This window comes from Chanodichthys erythropterus, chromosome 14 (assembly GCF_024489055.1).
Source record: "Chanodichthys erythropterus isolate Z2021 chromosome 14, ASM2448905v1, whole genome shotgun sequence".
NCBI classification, from domain to species: Eukaryota; Metazoa; Chordata; class Actinopteri; order Cypriniformes; family Xenocyprididae; genus Chanodichthys; species Chanodichthys erythropterus.
Genome location: NC_090234.1, coordinates 8,645,416 through 8,669,794, shown reverse-complemented (window position 1 = coordinate 8,669,794; position 24,379 = coordinate 8,645,416). Strand labels below are relative to the sequence as shown.

Genomic DNA, 24,379 nt, shown 5'->3' with positions numbered 1-24,379 from the left:
TTAGCAATCACGTGGACATAAATATGACACATGCCACCTAACTAAACATTGTTGCAGACCAGGTGCACTCCTTCATGACAATGGTGTTCCCTGGTGGAAGTGGACTCTTTCCACAGGATAATGCACCCTGCCACATTGCACACATTGTTCAGGAATGGTTTGAGGAACATGATGAAGTGTTCAAGGTGTTGCCCTAGCCTCCAAATTTCCTAGATCTCAATCTGATTAAGCATCTGTGGGATATGCTGGACCAATAAGTTCGATCCATGACAGCTCCACCTCGCAACCTACAGGGCTTGAAGGATCTGCTGCTAAAGTCTTGGTGCCAGATACCATAGGACACCTTCAGAGGTCTTTTGGCAACACACAAAGGACCAAAAGCATATTAGGCAGGTGGTCATAATGCTTTGGCTCATCAGTGTATATTTTCTGTATTCTGTTTTCTTTTTTCCCCATACTTTTCCATACTGTATTGGATCCCTGAATATACAATACAACCGATATTAAAACAGCTAAAATCAATGTCTGTTAAAGTCTGTGTGAACAGGAAATTCTGATCAAGTTTACTTCAGTATTGTGACATTTTCCAAGTGAAATATTAAAATATTTCCAATTGGAATATTGAATGAGAAAAAAAGAGAGAGCATGGCTTGTTTTTTTCCCCTCTGGGAATCGACTGGAAGGCCATTCCATAGGGGAAGTACATTTTCAGATTTTGATTCAAGATTATGAAGACAAAATACGTTGTGGATTAATTTGCACAGATTAATTGTTTACCACAAGACTAGTAATGTGCGGTAACAAAATAAATAGGGTCAATTTTGATTTCATGCCGTTTAAGCCCTGTTCACATAGGCAGTGACAAACAGCGAAAAAACAACATGAACCTGTTCATTTTCAATAGAGAAATGGTGAATTCCAGCTATATGGGTGATAGTGACTGTTGGTGACAGGATGAAATCCAGTGAGAAAAAGTTGAGAAATGTTTAATTTTATGCAAATGAAGAAAGACTTTTGGCAGAAACATCCAATAGGAATGAAGAATGTGTCAGTGGAGCTCAAACTTCACCTATCTTGAGTACAGACAAGACAAAGAGTTTATGAGCAATTTCATAGTTCTATATAATGTATCTGAAACCAAACACATGGATATAATTATCATTTTGGCAGTCGCAGCTAGTTTGATTTGACACATTGAACATTATTGTTGATTATATGATGCAATTTGAGCAGTTCACTACTGATGCAGATCATGTTGATTATTGGGGAAAAAGAAGAAGATTGAATGAAGTTTTGTACATTTTTTTTTGCAGTATGAGTTTAAATAAAAGTATTTTGATAGAGCGTTCATCTGGTTAATGATTTAATGCACTGCTGTATTTTATATAACAACACTCTCCAACAGCAGAATGCTACTTTTTTTTTTCTTTTTCTTATTTAGAAAACTAATTAATAGTAAAATAATATCATCTTAGTTTTACCATTAATACAGGTACTGGTCATATAATTAGAATATCATCAAGAAGTTGATTTATTTCACTAATTCCATTCAAAAAGTGAAACTTGTATATTATATTTATTCATTACACACAGACTGGCATATTTCAAATGTTTATTTCTTTTAATTTTGATGATTATAACTGACAACTAAGGAAAATTCCAAATTCAGTATCTCAGAAAATTAGAATATTGTGAAAAGGTACAATATTGAAGACACCTGGTGCGACACTCTAATCAGCTAATTAACTCAAAACACCTGCAAAGGCCTTTAAATGGTCTCTCAGTCTAGTTCTGTAGGCTACACAATCATGGGGAAGACTGCTGACTTGACAGTTGTCCAAAAGACGACCATTGACTCCTTGCACAAGGAGGGCAAGACATAAAAAGTCATTGCAAAAGAGGCTGGCTGTTCACAGAGCTCTGTGTCCAAGCACATTAATAGAGAGGTGAAGGGAAGGAAAAGATGTGGTAGAAAAAAAAGTGTACAAGCAATAGGGATAACCGCACCCTGGAGAGGATTGTGAAACAAAACCCATTCAAAAATGTGGGTGAGATTCACAAAGAGTGGACTGCAGCAGGAGTCAGTGCTTCAAGAACCACTACGCACAGACGTATGCAAGACATGGGTTTCAGCTGTCGCATTCCTTGCGTCAAGCCACTCTTGAACAACAGACAGCGTCAGAAGCGTCTCACCTGGGCTAAAGACAAAAAGGACTGGACTGCTGCTGAGTGGTCCAAAGTTATGTTCTCTGATGAAAGTAAATTGTGCATTTCCTTTGGAAATCAGGGTCCCAGAGTCTGGAGGAAGAGAGAAGAGGCACACAATCCATGTTGCTTGAGGTCCAGTGTAAAGTTTCCATAGTCAGTGATGGTTTGGGGTGCAGTGTCATCTGCTGGTGTTGGTCCACTGTGTTTTCTGAGGTCCAAGGTCAACACAGCCATATACCAGAAAGTTTTAGAGCTCTTCATGCTTCCTGCTGCTGACCAACTTTATGGAGATGCAGATTTCATTTTCCAACAGGACTTGGCACCTGCACACAGTGCCAAAGCTACCAGTACCTGGTTTAAGGACCAAGGTATCCCTGTTCTTGATTGGCCAGCAAACTCGCCTGCCCTTAACCCCATAGAATATCTATGGGGTATTGTGAAGAGGAAGATGCGATATGCCAGACCCAACAATGCAGAAGGGCTGAAGGCCACTATCGGAGCAACCTGGGCTCTCATAACACCTGAGCAGTGCCACAGACTGATCGACTCCATGTCATGCCACATTGCTGCAGTAATTCAGGCAAAAGGAGCCCCAACTAAGTATTGAGTGCTGTACATGCTCATACTTTTCATGTTCATACTTTTCAGTTGGCCAAGATTTCTAAAAATCCTTTCTTTGTATTGGTCTTAAGTAATATTCTAATTTTCTGAGATACTGAATATGGGATTTTCCTTAGTTGTCAGTTATAATCATCAAAATGAAATAAACATTTGAAATATATCAGTCTGTGTGTAATGAATTAATATACAAGTTTCACTTTTTGAATGGAATTAGTGAAATAAATCATCTTTTTGATGATATTCTAATTATATGACCAGCACCTGTAGATCTAATTTGTGATTACACCAAAAACACTTGGAACGGCCATGATCGACTTCACTAGCAACATGCAATGACAAAGTCATGAATGGGGTGAATAGGGCTTTGCTAATCTAACACTACTGTATGTGGATAATGGTCAAGTAGCAGAGACATGGACATTTTTTTTCATCAAGATTTGAGGTTTACATTTATGTTTAAGAGAAAGTAGATCTTTTAGGTGCTGTAACTGCTAACCATTTCTCACCATTTTCAAAAATCACATTTCAGTGAAAAGAAAATATTTAAAACATTAAATATTCCATATGGTCTCAATTAATGTCAGCTAATAACAACTGTAAGCACAATACATATATAAAAGGAATCAGCAAAAATTAGATGATTCTAGATCAGTGGTTCTCAAACAGGTGGCCAGGGTTCATTAGGGGGGCCAAGTGATTCAAAATAAGACAGAAATAGGCTAAAACATCTAAACTGTTACTTATTTTAATTCACCCCTTCAACCACTTTGAAGAACCAGGATACACACAGTTCTTGGAAAACCTGGATATAGGAGATTTCCTACTTTTAAAAGTGTGCTTTCTAGTCCTAGAAAAATTATGTCAATTAATAAAATCTTGTAACACCATGGGCATTTTTTAAAAGGATATACAAATTGTGTGTAAAAACATTTTAAAAATCCTTAAGACTAGAAAAGGAAATTCATTGGTTAAAAAGAGTAGAAACCCTGAAGAACTTTCAACTTATAAAATATGAAATTTAATTTACAGAAACTAGGAGTGTCAGGCTTTGGAATATTGTTGTGGACAGCGGGGGAGGCACTGTAGTCAGAGGTTCAGAACTACTGTTTCAGATGAAGTTTAGCATGTCACACTGCAGAAACTACTGTGATATGTCAAGTCAAAAACCCATAAATCTTCAATCAGTATCATATACTGATTATTATATTACTGATTACCTTGGCCTCGTTGCTGGCAACAGGTTTGGAAGGGAACTGAACCTCTGTGGCTTTTAGGATGGTGTTCTCCTGCAGGATGTCCTGCTGGGACTGGTTATGGCCAAATGGCTAAAAAAAACAAAAACAAATCAAATTTGCATGGTTATGCCATCTTGTAATAACAAGACCTAGTTATACAGATGTACTAGAAATGAGGAAAATGATAGGCATTCCCCTATTACTCTGTATCTTGTAAATGGTACTGATAATATTATCCCATTTATTCCAAGAATTGCTCCTCACCTTTCTTCCATAGAGGCACTGGAAAAATATGACCCCGACAGACCAGACGTCCACCTTATTGGAGATCTTTGGAGGCTCTTTACCCACCACAAAACACTCAGGGGGTAGGTACCTTACAGCCACAACAAGACACAACTGAGCTATATACTTTAACAGGCAAAAGCCAAAATATGAGTGTATTTGCGAGTGTGTTACCAGTAAGTGCCTGCCCCTTGAGATGTCAGGTCCATTCCATCTACTCCGTAGTTGTCGTCGTCCATGATTTTAGACAGTCCGAAATCTGTAATCTTTATCTCTCCACATGCAGTTCCATCTACCAGTAAAATATTCCCTGTACACAACCACACACACACACACACACACACACACACACACACACACACACACACACACACAAGAACATACATTCCTTATACTGGGTTATCTTTGTTATACCCTTCACATATGCTACGGTTTAAAAGCTTGATGTCAGTTAGATTTTTTTCATATACTTTTGTTCAGCAAGGCTACATCAAATTGATAGTAAAGATATTTAAAAAAAAAATGTATTTCAAATAAATTTGGTTCTTCTAAACTTTCTATTTATGAAATAATCCTGAAAAAAGTATCATGGTTTCCACAAAAATATTAAGCAGCACAAATGTTTTCAACATTGATAATTAGAAATGTTTCTTGAGCATTAAATTAGCTATTTGAATGATTTCTGAAGGATCATGTGATATACAGGCAAAACGTCAAGCAGTCTGCATATACTGTATGAGTGATACACCATGTTTACACCTGGTATTAAGATGCGTTTTGAACTATCAGATCACATGTAGATGAGGGAGACACATTTCCGTTTACACCTGATGTTTTAATCTCTCACTTTTGACCACTTTCAACCACTTCAGTCCTGTGCAATTTATATATGAACATGACTGGAGACAATGAAAAAACATATGGAGAGCAGCAGCTTTCGTTTCTGCTCTGATAGCCACAAGACCGTCCGAAAGCGGTGAGTGTGTTAGAAAACAGGAATGGTGAGAACATTGTGCTTGGTATGTTTATTGTCTTCAAACCAAATTTAGGTCTTCAGCTGACATAGTTTAAATCCCGTCTGGCTAGAACACTTCCCAAAATGTTTATGCATTAGGTCAATAGGCAGAGAGAAGGAGGTCTTTTGCGGCTGTTCAAACACATTTGACCACATGAGAGTCTACACTACGAAAGCAACTACCTCTGGAAGTGGTCTTACACGCTGTTTACACCTGTATTTAGCATCTTCCAATCGACCAAAACGCATATACCAGGTGGAAACATGGCATTAGAGAGCTGTGAAAAGAGAAAGAGAATTGTGTCTTCACCAGGTTTGAGGTCATAGTGTATTATGGGTGGCTTGATCTCATTCAGGTATCGTAAAGCATTAACGATCTGCATGACGATAGAGCGAGCTTCTTTCTCAGACATCAGCTTGTGCTGTTTCAAGTAGAAATCCAGATCATTTCCTTCACAGTATTCCAAAACCGTACAAAACCTGCAGGAAACAGACAACCTAATGTAACTTGTGACCACCTCATTGATGTGTTTTGATAGTTTATTGGTGAAATCTGCATGGCTGGAACTCACGTGTCTGTGTCCAGTGAAAAGTAATCATACAGTTTAACTATTCTGGGATGATCCAACTGTTTATGTATTCGGTATTCCCGACAGGCGTGTCTGCAGAGAAGAGAGGCACAGGTTACCATGGGCAACAGAGGTGAGACCCAGGCGACCAGCGTCATGAGAGACAGACGGACTAAATTTCCAGACATTTCAAGTTCTGTACAGAATACCAATTGGCATGGAAATACACCCTTACATAACAATGTCCCCACACCACAATATGAGCCTGTAAGCCTGCCACATATAAATTGCACATAGAAAAAGGAGAATTGGCTCTAAAAATGAGTTTTGGGGTTTTCTGAATTGTTTTGTCTATTGAGAATGTTTTGGAAAGATATATTTCCAATGTTCTGTTGGCTGAACATACTGAAAAGGTTGTACATTTATTTTATTTTCCATCAAATCAAGTATGTCAACCCTGTCTACAAAGTTAAAGTACATCATTCACATTCACAATCTGAAATCTACTTTATGTCTTGCGGTGATGCACAGCATGCCACTGATGTATTTAAAACATGAACATTTCCCTGAACCGCATCAAAGAGGAGGAACGTACTTGTGGTAATTTTCTTTCTTCTCCTCTCTCCAGTTTTTGTTGAGCTGATGAATCTTCACAGCAGCGTACCGTTGCTCAATTAAGTCAAACGCCTGAAGAGCAGAATGATGAGTCAAATGATCCGTTTCTTTCTCAAAGGTCAGCATGTATCAGGCTCTGTTATAAATGAGAGGTAAAGATACCTTGTAGACCTCACTGAAACCACCCCGCCCAAGCAGATGTAACAGCAGATAGCGTTCATTCAGGGTGGGATGGTCCTTGAATCTGAGAAAGGTTTATAAAAAAAAAAAAAAAAAAAAAAAAAAAAAAAGGGGGGGGGGGGGGGGTGGTAGAAAAAAAAGAGAAACAGGAGAAAAAGTGATGATGGGTGGAAAATAATCATGTAAAACTAATTGATGTTTTCAACAAAAATAAATAGACAACATTTTATAAAATGCTACAAAAGTGTAGAATATGGGCCCTTTACAGTCAGTAAACTCATAAAACTGCTGTTAATATGAGGAGTCCATGTCCAGTTCAAATGACAAAATAGAAGGAAACAAGAGATCAGAGGCTGATGTCATCAGTGCCGGTACATACTGTGAGCTGTCCTCATTGTTTATTCTTTTCAACTCTCGGATGTGAAGATTTCGCACCCTCTCCAACCTCTCCAGCTCTGCCTGAATCTCTGCCTCCTCCTACAAGTACACAAATGCATGAATAAAACAAAAACATACATAAATATAAAAAAGTCATTTGATGTCATTGTGTTTGTATATGGTTGTCAAATGTTTCATCAGCATCAAACCAGCGAAATCAGCATGATTTCTGAAGGATCATGAGACACTGAATACTGGAGTAATGATGCTGATAATTCATCTTTGTTCACAGGAATAAATTACATTTTAAAATATATCTATATACACTATATTGCCAAAAGTTTTGGGACGCCTGCCTTTACGTGCACATGAACTTTAATGACATCCCATTCTTAATCCGTAGGGCTTAATATGGAGTTGGCCCACCCTTTGCAGCTATACCAGCTTAAACTCTTCTGGGAAGGCTTTCCACAAGGTTTAAGAGTGTGTTTATGGGAATTTTTGACCATTCTTCTAGAAGCGCATTTGTGAGGTCAGGCAGTGATGTTGGACGAGAAGGCCTGGCTCGCAGTTTCCGCTCTAATTCATCCCAAAGGTGTTCTATTGGGTTGAGGTCAGGACTTTCAGGCAGGCCAGTCAAGTTCCTCCACACCAAACTCGCTCATCCATGTCTTTATGGACCTGCCTTTGTGCACCAGTGCACAGTCATTTTCGAACAGGAAGAGGCCATCCACAAACTGTTCCCACAAAGTTGGTAGTATGAAATGGTCCAAAATGTCTTGGTATGGTGAAGCATTAAGAGTTCCTTTCACTGGAACTAAGGGGCCAAGCCCAACCCCTGAAAAATAACCCCACACCATAATCCCCCTTCCACCAAACTTTACACTTGGCACAATGCAGTCAGGCAAGTACCGTTCTCCTGGCAACTGCCAAACCCAGACTCGTCCATCGGATTGCCAGATAGAGAAGCGTGATTCGTCACTCCAGAGAACACGTCTCCACCGCTCTAGAGTCCAGTGGCAGTGTGCTTTACACCACTGCATCTGAAGCTTTGCATTGCATGACATTGCTTTACGTGAAGCTCTCTATGCACTGTTCTTGAGCTAATCTGAAGGCCAAAGAAAGTTTGGAGGTTTGTAGCTATTGACTTTGCAGAAAGTTGGCGACTTCTGCGCACTGTGCGCCTCAGCAAGCGCTGACCCCTCTCTGTGATTTTACGTGGCCTACCACTTCGTGGCTGAGTTGCTGTTGTTCCCAATTGCTTCCATTTTGTAATGATACCACTAACAGTTGACCGTAGAATATTTAGTAGTGAGGAAATTTCACGAATGGACTTATTGCACAGGTGGCAACCTATCATGGTGCCATGCTTGAATTCACTGAGCTCTTGAGAGTGACCCATTCTTTCAAAAATGTTTGTAGAAGCAGTCTGAATGCCTAGGTGCTTGATTTTTTACACCCGTGGCCATGGAAGTGATTGGAACACTTGAATTCAAAGCTTAGGAGGGGTGTCCCAATACTTGTGGCAATATAGTGTACAAATCGATTTTCTATATCTGTATATACATCGATCAAGCATAACATTATGACCACCTTCCTAATATTGTGTTGGTAACGGTACACGTATTCATACCGAAACGTTTCGGTACAGGGCTTTTGGTATGGTGCACGTGTGTACCGAAGCATTACATTGCAACATAGCCTAACCACCAATAATCACAATAAGCTCTGTGTTTTGTTACTTTCGATAAGAAACAAAGTGTCATCCTTCAAATTCTGTCACTGTACAGGCGCCTCAGTTCAACTGGCAGCACAGAGTGCGAGTGAACGCGATCATCTCTTCCTCTTTAATACTAGTTACAGAATAAACATGAAAGAACATCTGAAGGTATGTTGAAAGATACAGTACAACTTACTGAAACGGTCATATCTCTTGTAAATGGCTCAATCAGTTTCAATGGAGATAAGACATCAATAAAACAGCTTATAAACAATATGTCATGTAGCATTTACCTCAGAAAAGCCATTCATTGTCCTAAAAAGCTTGTTAATTCGCTAGAGAAATGAACTCTTTCGCTTAATATATGCACTGTATTAGCCTATATATTCATTATATTTTACTTAACCCTTTAGTGATGATTTAACGTATGTTTATATAAATCTGTCATGAAAATGACAGCCATTGTGTAGAAATGTTTATATTTCAACAACAAATTGGGGTAAAAAACATTTAGAAGTTAATGCAAACACTGCCTTATGTGCAGCTTACATGTTTGCATACAATGTGTTATTTGAGTGTTGATTATTTTATCTAAAAATAAAAATCAATTGAATTTAGGCTAATAGTTTGGGCTCAGTTGTTAACCTTTAATATTATAGTAGCAATGTAATTTATATAAAATAAATGCAGTTCTGGTGAGCATTGGAGACTTCTGTCAAAAACATTAAAAATCTTACCAACCCCAAACTTTTGAACAATTTTAAACAAATGGTGAAAGAACCAAACAATATTATGGTGAAGGAACTTCTTTTTCATCCCTATCATTAAAAAGCAACTTACGCCTTTATAATTGCACAACAGAAGATGACTTCTAATATCTTTACTTTGCAGAAACAAAGAAACTGATCTTTTCTTTTTCAAATGTTTTAACATGTTCTGAAATGCAAGTGGATCTGAATCATACAGGAGCCACAGAGCATATGCACTGACCTTTTTGAGATGGCCAAGTCTCAGTTTGAAGATCTCCTCCTGCTCATGGTACTCAGCTAATGTTAGCCTGCAGGAACATCAGAGGAACAGGACTTAAAAAACCTCTGTACATGTAACTGAGTTTGAAACAAATCACACATAAAGCCATTTTTCATATTGTTCAAAAGAAATGTCTTCAAATTTACATTTGGCTCCAAATAAATCTATACATTATAAACAATATTGTTTATTTTAGTTTTAAATTAATTAAACTTCAGATGTAAATAATTTATATTTCCTCTACAAAGCTATTTTTAAATATTTAAACAGAATTGTTTAAATCAAGAAGTTTTTAAGATCACCAGAAACGTGTCAGTTAAACGTGTCCAAACTTTTGACTGGTAGTGCATATTCTTGGTATATCTACTTAAGGATCATTCTGGCAAATTATATCAGATTTGTTAGTGATGTATGCAAAACATGATAGCCATTTTGTGTGTTGTACATTGTGGTCATTTTTCACATCACTCACAGCTGTGGAAGGCTGGGTTTGAGGAAGGGGTCATTCTCGGAACCGTTCACAGCCTTGGTCTTTCGTTGTTTAGGCTCAGAGTTGGTGCTGGGTGACTGTGAGCTGCTGGCTGATGGTGGTTTTCTCTTAGCTAACAGTTTTCTCTGTCTCTCGATTTCTTCACGTTGTTGAATGATCCATTCCTGCTGTCTGCATAAAACAGAATAAAAACAGTTCATATTTTGTACTTAAATTCTATAATCAAGTGAAATCTGTAATGGACTTGCAGATCTACAAGAGACTTAAGGCCCGCTCACACTAAGAATGGTAACAATAGAGACAACTATAACAACTATATTTGCATCCACACCAATGGATGATACAAATCAAGATATCATAGTGCACAGATCACCTGTGTTCACACATGCAGAATAGTGCATAATTATATGTAGGCTACAGAGCATTATATTAGCATATGTGCTAACATGGAAGTATACTTTGGCCTTATGCTGTCAATCTTACTTGACGAGGTTCTGGAAGGCATATCCGTCCGTCCACTGCTCTGTAAACGATGCTCCATGTCTCACAGTGGTGAAATGACCCAAACGCAGTCGATCCTGCATGCTCTTCTCCCGACACGCCTGCTTCTCCTGTGTGCTCTGGACAAAAATCACACAATTTCATAAAGATCTGAATCACTTCTTACTATTTGTACCATTTTGAAAGTATTAAACTTTGAAGTTTTTGCTTAAACTATGATATTACACAGCAACTGTGTAGGTTACACACAATCATTTTCGATACTGAGGAAACAAGACCAAATCCAAAGCCACATAAATAATTTCTACATGTTTACAGGCCAGCACTGGGTACTTTTGTTAGAATGCTAAAACACAGATTTCTTAAATATCACAAGGATTCTTCACCTTCTCAATCAGAAGTTTCTTGCTCATGGAGATGCACTTGTTTAAACGTTCTTTGTACTTTTCTAGAAGCTTTTGTTGTTCGTCAATTTGTCTTCTTAGATCACAGTTTGCCTGTGGAGGAAAAGAAAATTAATTTTTTTAAAAGAATATATATTTTCTTTGTTAAAAATACTTAAAAAAAAAAAAAAAAATCTATAAAAATGCAAAAGAAAAGGTAAGTGTCAGAATAAGTCTGATGCAACTAACACATCAAAACCATTTACAGCGAATCAGATTTTTTAAAATAAAGGTTTTGGTATGTGAAAAAAATCAACACCACCACCTTGTCAACACAGTAAATGTTCAGACTCTGCTAAAACTGGTTGAAATGTGTAGGTTTGTTTTAAAATCGCTGTGCCAAAAAACAAAAAACAAACCCTCTAAACTGAACTACTTCAGGAAAAAAAATTCATATGTTGCATATGTTGACCTCTGACACACTGGTTTAATTCTGTAAACTAAACTTTTGTCATGAAAACAGACTGTTTGTATGATTAAATTTATTTTCAGAAATTCTTAAATTTGTATTTTAAAAAAAATGAATACGGAAAATAGTCAGGAAACAAAAATATTTTTCCATACTTTTCCAGACCTGAAAATTACTCATCAAATTTCATACTTTTCCAAACTGGGTAGGAACTCATAACATCACAAAAATATAATTTGATAAATAATAATTTTTGATGAGATGAATCTTCTAATTTTCTTCCTTCCCATCTCTCCTCTCACCCGCAGCAGATCATCTATCCTGCCCTCCTTCTTCTCCAGGTCCAGGTTCTTATTGCTCTCTATAGTGGCCAGTTTCACCACCGTCAGGTCAGTCTGCAGAACAGCAAAATACAAACGCATACAATTCAACACAACTACACATTTTCATGATGTTTTATAAATGTGTTTCTTAAACTATAGTAATTTCAAGTCGCAGATTTAATTTGTTATCAGAACAGATTTCACAGTTTTTCTTTTTAATATATGAATATCACATTAAAACAATCATGGAAACTTTTTACCATCATTAGTCATTTATTTAAACTACTTTTCAAATGCCTTTTATGTGTAGATTTTATTGTTTTAGCATTATCCCAGACAAAACAAAATGGAAAACTAAAATATTTAAATGTTTACTGAAATATTTTTACTCTCATTTTTACTCTCATTTCTACCACAACCAACAACCCCCTCTTTTCATAATTGTTTAACAAGGAGAGTGTCAAGTTAACTACAAAAAAAAAAAATTAAAAAAAATCTCAGATTAATGAAATTATTGTAATCTACTGACAGTTTTATTCTAAGAACACTGCTATTGAGATTCTTGGGTTTTTTGAGTCAAGTGTATTAATGAGCAGACCCACCTGAACACTCTTGACCGCCATCAGTCTAGAAGAAATCACAGAGTCCACAAAACACAGACTGGTGGGAGATGAGCTGCTTTGCCGGGTCTGATCAAATACAAGATAGTACATTATTAGATTCGACTTCAGAGTAATGAGAGGCACAATTAGTCAGTTTGTACTGTGGCTGAGCTGGAACTATACAATTGTTGAGATGTGTGTGTGTATGTTCCTAAGTAAGAATGGTAACACTTTAGTATTAGGAAGTTTTTCCTCAATAAACTCCTAATTTACTGCTTTTTAATAGTTAGTAAGGTAGCTGTTAAGTTTAGGTATTGGGTAGGGTTAAGAATGTAGAATAAAGTCATGCAGAATAAGGCATGTGCTTAGTACTAATACTAATAAATAGTCAACACTCTAGTAATATGCATGCTAATAAGCAACTAGTTCTTATTAAAAACCATAAAATAAAGTATTACCATAAGAATGTTAGTTGTTTATGTGTGTTCATGTGTGTGTGACGTGATTGATTATGATACACAATTACTGAAATAAAGTCAGAGGGAGGCTCGGTTTACACTTGGTATTAGCTTCTGTCTTGGCCTAAATGCCATTTAGTTTTAAGTAATATTTTAGTCTAGTTTTAGTCGACTAAATATCCAAGACCCGGTTTCACAGACAGGGCTTAGACTAAGCCAGGATTAGGCCTTAGTTCAGTTAGGGTATTTAAGTAGCTTTTATAAATGTACCCCAGAAAAAAAACATTACTGGTGTGCATCTTTAGACAAAACAATGGCACTGATATATTTTAAGATATGTCAGTACAAGTTGCTTTCAGTTAAAGGTAAAATATGTAATAATTTTGGCCGCTAGAGGTTGCTAGAAGCCTATTCAAAACAAAGGCATAGCTTGATGACGCCAAGTTTGAGAGCGGAATCTTGGGACATGTTGTCTCCATCTCAACGGACGGTGCAAAAAAATAGGGATTGGACTCGGGCAGAAATCATGTTCATGGATGCGTTATTAACATTACTGTAGTACGAAGCAGAGCAGGACCGAGTGTTGTGGAGCTGAACGAGGTCGCTGGAGCGATTGAGCAACACACGCCTCACAAGCAGCAGAACTTTTATTATGACACAGTCACCGGCGCCGGTCATGAGTATGAGCAAAGAATGAGCAAAGAATATACTCTTTGGTATGAGGTAACGCAGCTCTGTTTATTATTAGATACATTTGAGTGTGTTGAAAATTATGTTATAAGGTTACTCTGTGTGTTCGCTCGGCGGCTGCTGTGAGACACTGTTACATGCTGCAGTAAGATAGATCGATTTTACAATATCATATTAATAAATGCTGGATGGCTTGTGTTGATAAATGGCATGCAATTAATTTTAAAACGTATTGTATGATGGAGAAAATTCTGTATTATTGTCACTAAAAATAAAGCTGCATCTGATTATGCTATGTTAGCTATTGGACAAAACAGTTTTCTCTGAGGCATGGTAAAGCATGGTACTTGAAAAAAATCAAGAGAATTGATTTAAACAATAAGACTAAATGTGTTGAGCTATATAACAACAAATCCTTTTCGGTCTATAAATATATCAAAACAGTTGTTCCCTTGTCTATTAAAACGTGTTAATATCTTAAAGCATCTTTGGTGTTTCCATGGTTTCTACAAAATAAAACCGGAAACCGAGGGTAACGCGGGTATGACGCAATTGACATGCGGCAACTCACACGTCCCGGAGCCTTGGCTAAAATTGCAATTTTCTCACGATTTACAAATAGTTGGAAACATTTGGGATATTGTAAGTACTCAAGTGAACAAAATATATAACACTGGCCTAGTGGTTTTTGGATATTTTACTGCAAAAAATTACATAATGCACCTTTAAAACAGCTCAAACATGCATTTTAGTCTGGGACTAGCTTAAGCCTAGTCTTTGAAACCGGGGATAAGATTTACAACAGATTTAGTCGACAAATCTAACAGTGAGGAAATCAACAAAAATAAGAACAAATAAATGCAGAAGAACAAAGACATAAATGAAATAAACATTGCATTAAGTTTGTCAGGTAGATCTAACAGTAGTATTTAGGTTAGAAATCTACCTACTGTCACTTTAAGATACTTCCCAAATCGTCCCTTCCTAACATTTTCATCATGTTCTTATTCGTTGACAAAAAGGTCATCAGTTTTTGTCATCAAAACCTGTTTTTTTTTTAGTTATCGTCTCATTTTTATTAGAAAAAACGTTGTTAATGAAAACTATGATGAAAATTATTCATCAACTAAATGAACACTGCACTGCAGGGTCAGAAAGAGAGTGTGTGACATACGCTTGATCCTGGTGCAGAGTGGGAATGTGAGTTCTGGGGTGAACGGATGACAGGCGGTAAACCTCTTACTGGACTGGACCCATTACCACCCTGAAACTACAGAAAGAAGGAAATAAAGAAATCATATCACCTGAAATTATGATCTACGCAAGCACATCTAGACACCACTCCACTTAACACCATATGAAGAGGAAGTGGAGAAAAAAATGTGCACAAACCTTCGAGCTCATGTGTATCGTCAACACATGAGGTTTTAATGTGCATAATATCAATGAGATTTGAGATCTGCGGCAGAAGGTAAGATGTTCAGAAGACTTGAAATTTATTGCACAAGTTTTTTTTTTTGTTTTTGTTTTTTGGGGTTTGACAGCCACTGATCATTGTATGCTTTCACTGCATGGAACAGAGCAGCTTGGACATTGTGTTAAAATTTGTTTTGACAATTTTAAGTTTAACAACATCTAATCATTGTTCTGTTTGTGCATCCCAATATAGCAAAATTGACTCAAATGGCAGAAAGGCAGTCAGCTCAGGAAAGATTTTTTGAAAATAATTAAAATATGAATATTTTTGCAATGCCGCTTGATGTTGGTAGCACAAAAATCATACATTACTATAAACAGAAAGACAAAATCAAATTAAAAATGACACCATTACCATTTTCAATAAATGTTATTTTACAAATAATAAATTGTTGTTCTAACAGTGTCTGACTCATCAGTTTGTGTTACTCTAAGGAAATGAAAAACCTTTCATTAATTAAATGATTCTCCACCTCTGAAATGACTTTATGTAACCAATACTGCAAGGTTAAAAAAAATAATATTAATTGTATTTATTAAAAATAATACTTTTCACAGTCCAATCAAATCATGAATAAATTCAAGTCTACCCTACATTATTTCCTTCCAAATTTTCTGTTTTGCTTGAAAAAAATAGATAAATATACTACAAATGCAGTTTCTAATTTTTAACCCTCTGGTGCTGCTCACATGGAGGTCAAAAATGACAGTTTTTTAATATTATTTTTTCAATGAAATGAATGTGCTACATTTTAGTTCGATAATGTTTTTTATTTAATATCTTGTATTTAAGGGGATTTTATGGTACCAAATTATATTTATGAAAAAAAAGGTATAGAATCTTAAGTTTATTATGGAAACTGCTTAAAAACACTATTTTAAAATTGTACATGAAATACATATTTTCCAAAACATATTTTACTCTAAAACTGTGAGAAAATCAAAGCCGTGAATCTAAACAAGCTGTGTTCAAAATTTGAGGTTGATATCTCAAAAAAATTAGCTTTCAGTAAGATTTTGTTTGGCTGCAGTACCAAACGTTTCCAATAGATTCCTTCCCATTCATTTCCAATTCCAATGTGCTCATTTTTGACCACAAACAATACAAGTGACTATTTTTTCAGGACCATTTAACCTTTTTGAATCATGTCCATGAATTTTTTTTTTCACATAGGTGTCAAAACCTTTACCAAATTTCGTACCATTCCGAGGAAGTAAAAAATTCTAAATTAAAAAATAAATAAATAAATAAAATAAAATTTAATTTATTTTTCAGGTCAAAAACTGACTGAACAGCATCAGAGGGTTAAAATAACATTGTCCAAGTTGCAGTGACTATGTCAGTTCCGCTCTCATGAGGCAAATGCCAAAGATTTATGCTTTTCCTCAAATTACTGGCAGATACTCACATCAAAATAATCACTAATTTTCGGTCCCCGAATGACAGACTTTCCTAGGAAGGGAAAAAAAAAAAAAAAGAGACATGATTACGCTACACGTAAAGAACATACCAGAAAAACACAGAGAAAGAACATACCAGAAAAACACAGAGACAGAGAGAGAGAGAGAGAGAGAGAGAGAGAGAGAGAGAGAGAGAGGGGGAGAGAGAGAGAGAGAGAGAGAGAGAGAGAAAAAACACACAAGCATTTACCCTGACTGCTCTCTGATTGGTTGTCAGCTTTTCTCTTCCTGCCCCGTGATGATTCAGAGTGCTTCTTTTCAGGAGTCTATAAATGAGAGATATTACATTCATACACTATTTGTTATGAATTTATTCAGGTCTCATTTTGCACTCGATGCACGATAACGCTGGCCTCAGCAAGCACTGAGCACCACATTTAAATTCATAGTCTCCTGAGAGCAAATCGCACAATCTTTGAATATCAGCTCTGAGTAAAACGAGACGTATTGTGTGTCTTCAAACAGTATTTAATGACTCTTGAGTCTAAATGACTCTAAGAATATCTCTAATGTGAGAGTGCATAATCCGGGGCCTGGACCAATAATCACAGTCTATTTTCTCCCTCACTAGGGAAAGGATGCAGAAATATCCTGCTCTTTTCAGCACAGACAAAGAGGGGTGTGCTGCCAAGGGCATCTTTGCATTCTGAGCAGAGAGGAGTTCTCGCTCACTGGCTTGGACTGAAACCTCCACATCTGCCACCAAACTCCAGCACAGATTTTTATACCCACACACCAATATTACACTATTAAGTGATAAACTGTGTCCTACACATGCAGTTAATGTCTAAAAAGAAACACTGCCTCATCTATATGTTGATTAAAATGCTAATCTCCTTATAGCTGAGAAATGGAGAGAGAGAGTTTCCAAAATAGATGTGGTTAAACTCCGCCCTGTATATTATACAGTTCTTTCATGTTAATTTCTCAATCTTCTCAAAGCTTAATTTGAGGTTATTGTAGAAATGAAACACTCATGTGGGTGTGCAAGACCAGTGCATTTTTGGAAACCACATCATATCCCTCCAAAGAGAGGACTGTCGATTTGACTGAACGAAGAGCATCCAAAAGCATCATTTATGTCTCTATTCAATTCTCATATGACCGGGACAGAGAGACTTACTGAATACGCAGGAGAACTTCCTCTTTTCCCATCTGATCCCTGCAACAAAGAAAGAGGAAGACAGAATGAGAGGAGAGGAAAAGAAAAAAAGAAAACAAAAGCAAGGAAAGGAAAAAGAGAATAAAAAAATAAAATGGTATGATATGGAAAAATGAGAGAATGTAAAGAAAACAATAGGAAAAGGAGGAGAAAATTAGGTAAAAAGGAGAAAATTAAGGTAAAAAGAAATGGAAAAAGGAAAGACATTGGAAAGGAAATGAGAGAAAAGGAAAAGGATAATGAAAAAAAATTAAGGAATAAGGATATGGAGAAAATGAAAAGAAAAAAAGAGACAAAATATAAAGAAAATAGAATAAAGAAAAAAATGGGACAGGAAATGAGAGAAAGTGAAAAGAAAATGGAAAAAAAAAAGAAAAAAATTAAAGCAAAAGAAACAAAAAGACAAAAAAAAATCAAGGAAAATGATAAAGAAAATGAGTAAAGGAAAACAATAGGATAAGGAAAATCAAAAGGAAAGGAAAAGAAAATGAGAGAATCAAAGGGGAAAAAAAAGAAATTATCAGGAAGAGGAAAATGATAGGATACGGAAAAAGAAAAGGAAAGGAAAAGGAAATGAGATAAAAGGAAAAAGGAAAAAGGAAAAGAAAAAAATAAAATGAATGAAGAAAGATAAGGAGAAAATGAAAGGAAAAGAAAAAGGATAAGGAAAAAGAAATGGGGAATGGGAAGGAAAAGGGAAAAGGAAATGATAGAAAGTGAAAAGGAAATGGAAAAAAGAGGAAAAGGATAAAGGAAAACAAAAAGAAAAACAAAATCAAGGAAAATGATAAGGAAAATGAGAAAAAGAAAATAGGACAGTATAAGGAAAAGAAAGAAATAAAAGGAAAGGGTTAAAGAAAAGTATTAAGGAAAAGGAAAGGAGAAAGAGAAAAAGTAAAGTGTGTTTAGATGCGAGTGGGTCAGGAGCTGCAGACTCTAGGACTGAGGCTGGTGTTTATAATTAGCCCTCAGTGACAATGACAGAATGTCACGGTGGCCCTAACGAGCCGGCACAGGCTGATATTGATGTTCTGCACGCTCCAAACTGGCACTTTTGGGTCACAATGGCCACAAGCTCAGAACAAGCAACATAAAGAAACACACCCGTCATCAGAGAAAGTCTACCACCACTGCGATACAATTACTAAAGCTCAAATAAGAGCCTACTGAGAAACAATGGCAAATATCATTCAAAGAATCACAAGAAAAAGAAAAAGAGAAAAAAAAACTCCAACAACAACCAGATAACAATCCATGCTGTCGGTCTTCATTTGATAGAAGCTACAGAAGACGACACTTCTGCGCATGAAATGTTCTGAAACAAAGATTACATAATCTTCATTCCTGTCACTGAAAACGTAAAGCCTTGATATACATATATTAAAATCCAACATGAATATGCAAATCATCCTGCATTAAATGAGTCATGTGCTTCAGGCTGCAGGTGTTGGAGGCTGTGATTAGTGTTCAGGGGATTATGGGTAATCTAGTGTATACAGTCTGAGGTGGGGCTGTAATGGAAGTTTTGGTGCTGTATTGGGTGTATGTGGTAATGTGAGTGAAGGTCTGACAGTGGTGTGTGTGTGTGTGTGTGTGTGTGTGTGACAGCTCTAATGCAGTGGGAGTATGTGTGTGACAGGTGTGTGTGTGTGTGTCTACAGTATCTAGATGTCTGACATCTGGCATAATAAGCAGCTCACAGCCACATGAGAGGAGTTTATTCTCAACCTCCCAGTTCACTTTCTCTCTCCCTTCATAACTCGCTTCATTGGCTTCCTCCTTCTCTTGTTCTGATTTATGTCACAGCAGGTGTGTAGTGCAGGGGGATGGGAGGACAATTCATCTTACTATGATGCTTCATGTGTGTGTGTGTGTGTGTACATGTGTAGTGCTTTGCCTGCTGATGCTTTAACTATTGGGGGTTATGACAGATGCCAACCCAGCTTGAGTCTGCTACAAAACCTAAACACACACACACATAAGAGTGACACAGCATCCTCCATGAGGCAGAAGCACATACAGAACTAGAGCTTCATTACAGGGAACGTTTCCCATCGGCCTGAGTCACACACACACACCAGCATCAATTTCTCTGTAACGCTTTGATTCAAAGAAAACACAGCAGAACGTCTCTGCGCCATCTGCTGAACTATGAACCGAGTTATTAACAACAGCTTTCATCAGGACTCAACCGTGAGCAGTTTAGACAAAGCATATCCATTACAGATCCCAGTTTGGAGCAAATGCTTCAGTGCATCAATTAACTGTTTACTGATCTATTTATTTCTTTGTCATTCAGTCCTTTTTGATAAGAGCTGTACAGATACAATCACATACATTGTGATTCAGAAGCTTCCAGTGTAGATAGCTTCACTGATTATAGTAGGAGCGCCACACTTCTTGCACGGCGAAAAGACACCCACAACACAAATGCCTACATGGAAATAAGCATCCTGAAGGTTGATTCACATAGGGTTGTCAAAAGTACTGACTTCTGTACAAAGTTGGTACTGAAATTTTAAAAATGTAACAATACCAGATTTTCCCTCTAGCATTTTAAGCGCTGTTGAGCGATTGGCCATTGTGTTCACACGTTCATCAGATATGTCTGATCGGCTACAATGATCATCGCTTCAAACACGTAAATAGACATCTCTTCCCCGAGCACTTACACAGATACACACGGGAGCTTTTGAAAGCAGGCGTCTATCAGCAGATCCCTAATATATCCGCTGATAGATGGATCTGCTGATAGACGCCGGCTTTCAAAAGCTCCAGTATGTGTAAGCGCTCGGTGAAGAGCGTCGAAGATGTCTATTTACAACATGCGTTTGAAGCGTTGATCATTGTAACTAGTGATGTGTCACAATTTTCAAATATTCGATTAGTTGATTTAATTATAGAATATCGAATAGGTTGTGTGATTATTGTCTTAAATAAATTCCCCATGTTTTCGGGGCTGATGTGGTGGTATGTGACTGAACAGACACTGACAACCGATGATATGATATTGAGCTGAACAGAGTCTCTCCCGTCTCGCGGCGCCGTCATTTGTCGAGTCGTAAGTTGCCTTGTGTGCTTATATTAGAATTAGTAGGTAGTCCACAGTAACTCTACTAAAATTGCAACCCTTTCTAACGTGATTCTTTTTATATGGATCAGTATCTTTGACTCAGACAAGTCAGTTGAGGCTGCAGCTCTCGCGAGTGGTTGTGGTTTCAGCGCAGACAGCGGACACACACCCAGCATTTGAGAGCAGAGAGCGCTGCCTATTTTTTTTTTTGAGATTTTGATAAAATCTGCAAGTAGATGAAATAAGTTTTTAATCATTCAATTTTGGCTGGGTGGTTAATAACACAGTTTTCTGCGGTGTGACAAACTCAGAACACATACTTTAAAATGACTTTACAGGGACTTTAAGAATAATAATTGAACCCACAATTCAAGCAATAGCCACTCCTGAATTTGAAAGAGAAAGTAAAATGCGCACGGTCATACATAATGGTGCGTGTCCACTGGCGCAGAGCAAGCGTTTTCAGTTAATTCCTATGGAAGCTCAACTTCTATAGGAATAATTGAAAAGGCTCGCTCTGCTCCGCACTGTTATGAATGGTCGTGCGGCCTTGCGAGTTTTACTTTCGTTTTCAACCCTCCCCCCACGTCATTTGGTGTTAATTATATTAATAGGTTTCAGCATGTTACAATCATTATATGACTTGAGTTAAGAAAGCCAGTTCCCTAAGGAATTAAACAGTTGTCATACAGATTGAAAGCATGAATGGTCTCTCTCCCTCTCTCTCTAATTATGTGTGTAGCCTATACATGCATGCATTCAAGGGAGGGGTGCGAATTTCGAATAATAAATTGAGTAATTCCCAGCGATCATCAAATATTATTTTTGCTTGAAATGCCCATCCCTAATCGTAGCCAATCAGTGACGTATCTGATGAGAACGTGAACACAATGGCCAATCAGAGGTGTTTAATAATCCACTCAACAGTGCTCAAAACACAAGAGGGAAATGCTGGTATCATCACATTTTTAAAATTTCAGTTCTGACTTGGTACCGAAATCTGTACTTTTGACAACACTAGATTCACATGATCTAGTTGCTATGATGACTGAAGACAGGCAATATTTTGTGTGTGAGTATGTTGAGTATTTTCTGAGGTGTCTGCAAAAGATCTGCAAATTCTTGGGAATACAATTTTGACAGGAATGAAAACTGGTTTGACAGGGATAAAAGTTCAATCTAGAACCTATATACAGTACTTGCCAATATAAAGACTGTAAGTCTATCCCTCACAGCCTCTTTTTCATCTGCGTTTCATTCTATATGACGTCTACCCTGACTAAGGTCTATTACCAAGAATTAAAGGTCACGTTCTTCGTGATCCCATGTTTCAAACTTTAGTTAGTGTGTAATGTTGTTGTTAGAGTATAAATAAAATCTGTAAAATTTTAAAGCTCAAAGTTCAATGCCAAGCGAGATATTTTATTTAACAGAAGTCGCCTACATCGAACGGCCAGTTTGGACTACATCCCTCTACTTCCTTCTTTAATGACGTCACTAAAACAGTTTGAGTAACCTCCGCCCACAGGAATACACAAAAAAGGGGGCGTGGTCTTGTTGCGCTTCCACGGAGAAGAGCAAGAGTTGCGTTTGTAGAGTGTGTTTGTCGCCATGTCGTTGAAACGCTGTTATTTTCATCCCGCAGTCCAGTCACCTTTGTTTGGCCTTCCCAGGGACGCTGTACTTAGAGATCAATGGTTACAATTTATGTTTAACTCGGTTCCCGAAAATTATAATTGTGGTATCCTTACTGCAATAGTTAATGTTGGATTGCAGTGCACATAATGGCCACAAGAGGGGACTATGTTGATGTATATGGCTGTTTTCCGTATGAGGTACTCTTCTGAGTGAGTGCTAATGTTGTACATTTTCTGTCGCTGCTTGTGGATAGTTCAGTCTCTTGGGAATTATTGTCTTTTGTGTTCATTCGGCACAACACCAGCACACGTTATGGTAAGAGGCGTGACCTTTCCGGGCAAGGAGCGCTAAGCTGCTGTCGAATCACGCTGGCACAATCAGAACTCGTTACGTATTTCTGAAGGAGGGACTTCATAGAACAAGGAAGTCATCAGCCCGTTTTTATGACAGTGGAAACAGCGGTATACAGATAAGTAAATTATGTGAAAAATACTGTTTTTTTTACACGCGAAACATGTACACATGTTATATTGCATTCAATAAACACAATCAAAGCTTCAAAAAAAAAAAAAAAAAAAAAACACGAAAAACTGGACCTTTAAAGCTGTGTTCGTAAGTGTTGCTCTTGAATGCCAATGAACACTTATTTAACAAATACTCAATTCACTAATAAATGATTTGAAAACAGAAAATTACCATCAATTGACATTTCCAACTAGGCCAAGAGACTACTTCCCTTAAAAGTATAGTTCACCCAAAAAAAAACTTCTGTCATTATTTACTCAATTTCATGTTGTTCCAAACTCTTGTGTTCATATCTGCAACACAAATGAAATATTTTTAAGAAACTGCAGAGATTTCTATCCCTCCATTGAAAGTTCACTGCACTTAAATTTTGATGCTTCAAAAGAGATTGTAAAAAAGTGTTCTGAAGAGACCTGATCACTTTGTGATTAACATCAATTATGGTAAACAGAAACTCAACCATATTTGCTTGACATGAGAACAAATGTCATTGGTTCTTGCAGATTAAGCAAGCACGTTTGAGCTTCTGTTTACTATATATTTGATGTTAATGATGAAAACAAATCTGTGCTGCAATGTAGGGCTGCACAATCCTGAAGAAAAATCTAAAAATTATATAAACCAACATACATGTTTCACATTTTTTTTTGTGAGAAGAAAGCATCCCTACAACTTCTGAAAGTGAACAGCAGAGTTTTACTGTAGCATTACATAAAACGTAAGTGTCGTTTTAATGTCAGTGTAACCCAGGGGGTTTAGGGTTTTAGGCAGGCTTACATTAGGTTTATTTAACAACAGAAATTAAATCAAATGTAAAAAATGAAACACTGCTTAGTCTTCACTGTATGAATGAAATATATACTGATTCTTATTAAAGCTACAAAAGTGATTCAGTCAAGAGCAGAGAGTAATTTTTTGTCTATTGTTGTTTGATTAACATTAAGCACACAGACGGAAGAAGGTTTATTAGGCTACTATCACTTTAAGAGCTGCACGGATTCAATACATTGTTGCACAGTTTTTTTTATCAACTGTTTAGTCCACTTAAGACATAACTGACTGTGTTTTACGTGAATACTCACCTAGACCATATATCATTTGGCCTTATAAGCTGCAGAAGAGAACTGAATTCGGGATCATGCCTGTCCGAGAGGTGGATTTCTGTGCGCGCAAGTACTTCATGAGTTAAATGCTTACTGGATTTATTAACATTAGGCATGTCACGTGTATGTAACAGTCAGTCATGTGTCCAGTCTACTCTCTACAGCAACCT

At 37.1% G+C, this 24,379-nt stretch overlaps 1 protein-coding gene across 4 annotated transcripts in view; it reads right to left on the bottom strand.

Annotated features, from left to right (window-relative positions):
- tlk1a (tousled-like kinase 1a) overlaps window positions 1-24,379 on the bottom strand; it is a 46,564-nt gene that overhangs the window by 3,691 nt on the left and 18,494 nt on the right. For 2 of the 4 annotated variants that reach the window (XM_067409083.1, XM_067409082.1), the window contains 18 exons: window positions 17,832-17,870; window positions 16,899-16,974; window positions 16,657-16,700; window positions 14,946-15,041; window positions 12,624-12,710; window positions 12,001-12,093; window positions 11,233-11,343; window positions 10,829-10,965; window positions 10,328-10,516; window positions 9,817-9,883; window positions 7,108-7,205; window positions 6,711-6,792; window positions 6,529-6,620; window positions 5,937-6,026; window positions 5,675-5,844; window positions 4,524-4,659; window positions 4,329-4,440; window positions 4,047-4,154 (listed from right to left, as the gene is read on the bottom strand). In XM_067409083.1, coding sequence (XP_067265184.1) covers window positions 4,047-4,154; window positions 4,329-4,440; window positions 4,524-4,659; window positions 5,675-5,844; window positions 5,937-6,026; window positions 6,529-6,620; window positions 6,711-6,792; window positions 7,108-7,205; window positions 9,817-9,883; window positions 10,328-10,516; window positions 10,829-10,965; window positions 11,233-11,343; window positions 12,001-12,093; window positions 12,624-12,710; window positions 14,946-15,041; window positions 16,657-16,700; window positions 16,899-16,974; window positions 17,832-17,870 — 1,827 coding nt within the window. Of the gene's footprint in view, window positions 1-4,046; window positions 4,155-4,328; window positions 4,441-4,523; window positions 4,660-5,674; window positions 5,845-5,936; window positions 6,027-6,528; window positions 6,621-6,710; window positions 6,793-7,107; window positions 7,206-9,816; window positions 9,884-10,327; window positions 10,517-10,828; window positions 10,966-11,232; window positions 11,344-12,000; window positions 12,094-12,623; window positions 12,711-14,945; window positions 15,042-15,163; window positions 15,231-16,656; window positions 16,701-16,898; window positions 16,975-17,831; window positions 17,871-24,379 lie in introns of all 4 variants that reach the window. The other 2 variants (XM_067409085.1, XM_067409084.1) reach the window with 2 other exon arrangements.